At 46.4% G+C, this 6,241-nt stretch overlaps 1 protein-coding gene across 1 annotated transcript; it reads left to right on the top strand.

Annotated features, from left to right (window-relative positions):
* Positions 1 to 522: 522 nt before the first annotated feature.
* Positions 523 to 5,881, top strand: LOC127334246 (putative B3 domain-containing protein Os04g0347400). The gene is made up of 6 exons (XM_051360662.2): positions 523 to 726; positions 825 to 1,119; positions 4,003 to 4,079; positions 4,188 to 4,476; positions 4,571 to 4,767; positions 5,338 to 5,881. Exons 1-6 carry the CDS (start codon positions 643 to 645, stop codon positions 5,593 to 5,595), a joined length of 1,200 nt encoding a protein of 399 aa, XP_051216622.1. The 5' UTR covers positions 523 to 642; the 3' UTR covers positions 5,596 to 5,881.
* The last annotated feature ends 360 nt before the right edge of the window (positions 5,882 to 6,241 follow it).

The raw sequence follows: 6,241 nt of genomic DNA on the forward strand, positions 1-6,241 counted from the left end.
CGTAACAAGCTCATCACCGACCTTTACCGCAGCGATGTAATTCTTCACTCTTCTCCCATTCGCGACTGCATGGAAAAGCGCTGTGTTGGCATCTCCTCCTTCAACCAACGGATCCTTGATCTTTGTCTCGTCATAGTCCGCTCTAGCGAGGAGAGCCCGAGAACGGCTTGCTTAAGCATCCTCCTCAACCAAATCTCCATGGGGGTCAAAATGCGCCTCTAGTGAGCCACATCCAGATGTAGGATCAGGGTGTTAGCAATCTCTCATATTCTGTGTGCAGGGTTAATGGATGTCTTCCTGTGTACGTAGATCCTTCTTGCTCCGTATTTGATATCGTATAGGAGTAGGAGTATATAGCATCACAGCTTGACTAGCGTACTAGATGAACCGCCGGTTTTCTCTTCAGGAGTATTAAATCTGCCTTTTAATTGAACGATGAACGAAAAGAAAAGGAATCGACACCGATATACTCCATCAGTTACGGTCGACCACGTGCAGCGCGAAACAGCCGTTTCCTTGTGAGATCTCTTTCCTTGTCCCTTGGTCTCCTCCAGTGGAGTATTTTACGGGAAATTTTACTGCCCAAAGGAAACGGATACAGACGGAAGCAACCAGCTCAATCTTGCATCTCCGTCGGCCGATATGCGATCGCCCGGCGAACTAGGCGCGCGGCGCGACGCGGCCAAGCAACTCAAGGTGCTGATGCCTTCTTGCTTCCACAGGCTGGTAAGTTGTTGGTTGGATTTATCATTCATGCACCCACCGTTACTGCTCCTATCCTCACGCGATACCTCGATGATGACCGGACTTGGAGTATTTTGCAGAGCATCTCCGACGAGCTCGCTGGGCACTTGTTGGATGCCGGAAATGGAGGAGACGACACAGCCCTGCCGATGGCCCTCGTCGTCAACTCGTTCGGCAAGGTCTGGCAGGTGGAGGTCGGCCGGGACGGCGGCGGCGCGTTCCTGGGACCCGGGTGGCCGGAGTTCGTGGCCGCGAACGGCTTCGGCGTCGGGTGGTTCTTGGTGCTCCGGCACGAAGGGCGTGGTGTGCTCACCGTCAAGGCGTTCGACCTCACGTGCTGCCTCAACGAGTCCCGCGATCTTCAGCCTTCTACAGGTAACAGAAGTTTGATTGATTGGCAATTCCGCATGCAAATCTTGTGGATTGTGCCCTTTTTTTCTTATCATTTGTTCAAAGAGCTTGGGAAGTTTTTATTGGTATTCAGCTTGAACTCTAATTTGCAAATCCTGGATTGTGTTTTTTTCATTTTGCCAAGATGAACAATCAGTCGTGTGAACAATGTTGGTCATTAGATTGAAATATTGAACCATGAAATATTTTGAAAGAGCATAATCGATGGTCAATAATAAGTTTGGAATTTTAGGTTCACTGACCCCCCTAATATATAACTAATGAGCCGTGCTTCAGTGCACCCCCACCCCCCTCAACCAAACTTAGAAGGGTAATTTAGTCTTTTGCTATTAATTAATCCATAATCTCGTTTTAGTCTTTTTCCCCTGAGATCTAAACCTGTATACTAAGACCGCATATACTAGCACAAAGCCCACGCGCGTTGCTGCTAAAGACAAAAATTGTTGACTTCAAAATAAAAAAACACATCGGCAAGGACATGATTGCCATACCTTGAATTATTACTCATTGTCTTGTGGAGTGGAACTAAATGCACATTGCTGATTGTGCGGAAAGCATGATATCAGCGATCTACAAACCACCTTAATATTATGGTGAATCATGCATACATGGCTGAACAGGTCAAATATAAGCAAACCATGAATGCATGACCCTGCTATGCCCAAAGAGATACGCTATTATTATTAATTTTAAATATTTTGGAAGAACCGTAGACGAGGAGTTTGGTACATATAAGCTGGTATGATTGTGTCTTAGGTCCTCAAAATTTCATACCGTATGTTTCAAACAGAAAAAATAGTGTGAACCAATGCTAGACGTCGACAGAACAAAATGGAAAAGAAACCATGGGCGTGTTACACGGTGGGCTTGAGCCACACCCTCAGCGGCCAGATCTTGTGCTTCCTGAGTACAGGCAACTTTTCGCCGTCCCGCCCTTTACCCTGAAGACCCGATGCCTCGCTTTGCGTGGTACCCATCGTCGCAATCGCCGGGATGGTAGCTAACGCACACGTGGCAAGCCATGGCGACTGTTATCGCACCGCTGCAGGATGCCGCTGACTCCCCGGAGCCCAGCACGTCGTCGGCATAGTAGACGCAGCCAACCTTCAGCTCTGAGTGCTCTCTCGTCGACACGCACATTGGGCCGCCTCGCCGACGGTATCGTCTTCCCACCGCCGCTTGTGATCTCTCTTCTCTCCCGTCGTCACATCTGCAAGTCTCTCCCGGACCGGATCCCCCATGAGGGTGTGCGTGAGCCTCCCATGACAAGATCAGGACGGTCATCGAGCAACTGAGCATGCCAGTGACACGCTGCGCCTGTAGGCGCACTACACTACACAATGGAGCCGCTGGAGTCGTAATGGGTTAAGCACCGTCACTTCCACTGGCCGTCGTAACGGCCGACGGGGTGATAGCCCGTGATTTCCCACTCGCAGATGCCGGAGCGAAGCATGCGGATCCTGGTTCCCAACACCTGCTAAGCTTGTTAAATGAATCAATGAGAAATCACAAATACATTAGTATATGTTTAGGACAATCAATACTTTTTTTTGGGAGAAAGGGATAATCAATACTTGTTCACGTCAGCGTGTTATAAATAGTTGGGTTGGCTGACTTGGGTCCTCACGTGGGCTTCTCAGACCTATCAGGGAAGGCAACATTTGGACGAAGCTGGGCTGTTGAAGGGCAGGCGAGAGATTCGTTTTCTTTTATCTTCGCGTTGTGGTGCTGTGTTGGTCACTGATTGATGATTGATTCGAACTTGTATCAGATTTGAACCGGCATGCAATGGGCCTAGCTCCGACCGTTTTTTTTTCTCGCTGGCGAGAAGAACGCGATTCCATCTTCCTCTTGTGCCCCAAAGGAAAGCAACGATCAACGATCCGATATTTTTGACGTACCGAGACCGATCTTTTTGTTGTACTGAGACTTTTTCACCTAGGGACACCACCGATCGTGGGCCTGGTTATCCGGGGCGATTTAAGTGGAGGTTATATTGGGCCTATTTAGAAAATACTCTTTGGCCCGTTTGTGACACTAGCCAGTCACCTATTCCAATTTAATAGTAAAGATATATATATATGATGTATATAGTGAAACCATGGCCCATCGTGTTCCTCCCAATTGCGATCCTATTCTCCCAGCAGCTGAGATCTTGTTCTGTGCGGTGAAGGCCACATGGTGGTTAGGCTGCCAGGCTCTTCTGCCGCCTCCTTGCAGTACAATCCCATGCCCACGGTCACGCTTGCATGCACTCCTAAGCTGGCCGTTTTGTGATGCCTAGGACGTGCCAGCACTTGCTGCCGACGAGGACGAAGCCACCCTGAGCGACAAGGGCGGGCCCACCATGACCTACATATTTCATACGTATATATGAATATCTATGGGTATGGATTTATACATATGTAATTGGGCCATACAGGTTTCAACAGGTTAGATATGACTTAATTATCTGTTAACAATCACTTAATAATTTTTTAAAGACCATCACAGCCTTAGTTATGAAGATGTACGGAGTAATATCAACCGTTGATGTGTTCAAGTTTGATGAGGGGGTGCACTGAAGCAAAAGTGATAATTAATAGTTCACTTAAGCCTCTAAAACGGGATCTACTGCAAAAAATCTACAATGTAATCATCAAAGTTCTTTGTAAGGTGAAGATGGCAGACCATAGATGGCAAACCAAGGTATGCCGATACCTGCATGAACATTATTATTGCTTCTATTTTTCCGATCTCCTCCCTGGTCTCGAATAGGAGGTTAAGTATTATGAGTTATTGCTTCTCTATTTCCAATGAGATTCAATTTATGTTGGTAATCAAGGGTGACATTATTTTCGATTGTAGCAACAAGAAGCAACAGATATGGTTCACATAAGCCGCAGTTCATCAAGGTTCTCCTGCCGGATTTCACCGAGAAGATGGTCTGCAAATTATCCCTCCAACTCTTTTCCTTGCACTGTATCTCTTGCTTTAATAACTCCTAAAATGTATCACGAGCAATCGACATTAATTTACATGTGTTTCTGCAGCTGATCCCTCCAGCTTTTGTACAACGCTATGTCTCCGAGGCGCAACAAAGTAGCAAAATGGCTATCATTGCTAGCCAGTTTGGAAAATTTTGGCCCATCGAGGTCAACAATGACGGATCAGGAATGTTCCTTGCTGGTGGCTGGTCACAGTTCCTGGCTTTTCATGGCATCTCGGAAGGTGACGTCATGCTCTTGAGATATGAAGGCAACATGGTGTTCAAAATCAAAGTATTCGGGCTAAACGGATGCCAGAAGGATTTGAAAGGCCGGGCCACAGGAACTCAACAAAGTGAGTGAATAATTTCGTTCCTGAAAGTACTTACCTTTTCAAATTTGATTCAACTGTGAGTAAATGACCACTTCTGTCTTCTCACGACTTGCAGATACTGAGAGGCAAAAAGAAGCACATTTGTGTAGGGAGCATGAGAGGTCAAGTGGTAAAGAAGACACAAGACCAAAAGGTTCGCTAAGTTCTTCCAACAAAGGATCACGGAAGAAAAGGAGATTTTGTAGCCTTGAGAATGGAGAGCGGCCTTCGATAAAGAAAGAGATGAGCACCTACTCGGTTAAAAAGTTCGTGGTAAGAACAACTATTCCTCTCCACATTTAGCAAGTTTGGACCAACACTATCAAATAATTTACTTAAGATATGCCACCAGTGATGTTTGACAACGATCTCCAAAAGCTAAGAGGTTAATTCAAGGCTTTATTTTAAAAAAATATACTTGGTGAATATTTTACAACTAAAAAGAGCCAATGTTCCCCAAGTCAATTTTTTCAGTGAATATGGATAGAAAAGTAACAGCTGAATTTGGAGGGCAACTGTAAGCTAACAGAGAGATCATATTGTAGTTGAATTATTTAGGTTAGCTGTTTCTATCCTCTTTTTTGGCTTTTGGTCAATTCGGACTGGTTTCAAACTGACATTCCAAATATTGGTTTTCTGATTTCCAAAACATAAGAATATTGGTACCCACTGATTTGTTTTCAAGAATAGGCAATGAAATTGCTTAAATCCTGGCTGCAATCAGTTGTCCTCAAATTGACACGGCCATTGTGGTTTAGATAATTCTATTACCATGCATTATTGCTCACTGCTGATTCACCAACGGAACCAGATGTTGAACTAATTCACATGCTACGTCTGCAGTCTTTGGCAACCACCTTCTGCGACTTGATCGGGCTCGTCGGAGAATGCACGATCACGCTCAAGACCTCGATGAAGAGCACCAAGTGCTGGCAGGTGGGTGCTCGCAGGTACAAGAACTACGGCTACCTGGGTGGAAAAAGATGGAAGAGCTTCTGCATGGAGAACAAGATCAGGGAAGGCGACGTGTGCACCTTTCACATCGTCGAAGCCGCTCTGTGGCATGTCGTCATCACACACAACTCGGATAGAATCGGATAGTCCATTAGTTCATCTGTATTTCTGGCCTTACTCGGGATGTCCATTTACTCTGCTGTTGGAAGCACTGGATATTGCTGTGAGTGGAGTAGTACTTCAGTTAGAGGCCATTTTGTTACCCCTTCAGGTTTGGTAAGACGAATTCTTGGAAGTGTCTCTAGTCGCTTGCCAGTGAACCTGCAATTATCCCAGGAGAAACCTACAACTGACTTGATGGTTACCTAAGTTTGACATGACAAACTTTTATTTTGCATTATCATGGAAAATCAGAGGCTGCCTTCCCATGCCACATTATCTCTTCCGCCGGTCACAATTGGGCTAGATCTGGACCAGGCGGACTTAGATCTAGTGGCTCATCAGTGTGAATTGGGACGCCATGGCGGTGGCCCTAGAAGATGCACTAGTTCTCCAGCGAGCAGCATTGCGGTGGTGATGCTTCTAGATGACAAGGAGTGGGTGGCAGGGGATCGCATAGGAGGCGCTTCGCCAAAGGTGTCTCACAGATGGTGTCCTGGATGCATGGGTTGGTGACCGTGCGCAGTCCAAGGTACTGGTTATGGTGCGAAGGTTTTCTCGGGTAAAAGCTCATCACTCTGGCGTGCGCCACGGCCATTCATGCAGGTGCGTTGATCCTCTTGAGGGTGTTGTT

This window comes from Lolium perenne, chromosome 2, assembly GCF_019359855.2.
Source record: "Lolium perenne isolate Kyuss_39 chromosome 2, Kyuss_2.0, whole genome shotgun sequence".
NCBI lineage: Eukaryota > Viridiplantae > Streptophyta > Magnoliopsida > Poales > Poaceae > Lolium > Lolium perenne.

What these genes read in the sequence shown, in the direction of transcription:
- LOC127334246 (XM_051360662.2), top strand. Translation starts at nt 643, where the DNA reads ATGCGATCGCCCGGCGAACTAGGCGCGCGGCGCGACGCGGCCAAGCAA. An exon ending in CGATCTTCAGCCTTCTACAG is followed by an intron (nt 1,120 to 4,002) that starts GTAACAGAAGTT and finishes TTTCGATTGTAG; the next exon opens with CAACAAGAAGCAACAGATAT. An exon ending in GGCCACAGGAACTCAACAAA is followed by an intron (nt 4,477 to 4,570) that starts GTGAGTGAATAA and finishes CACGACTTGCAG; the next exon opens with ATACTGAGAGGCAAAAAGAA.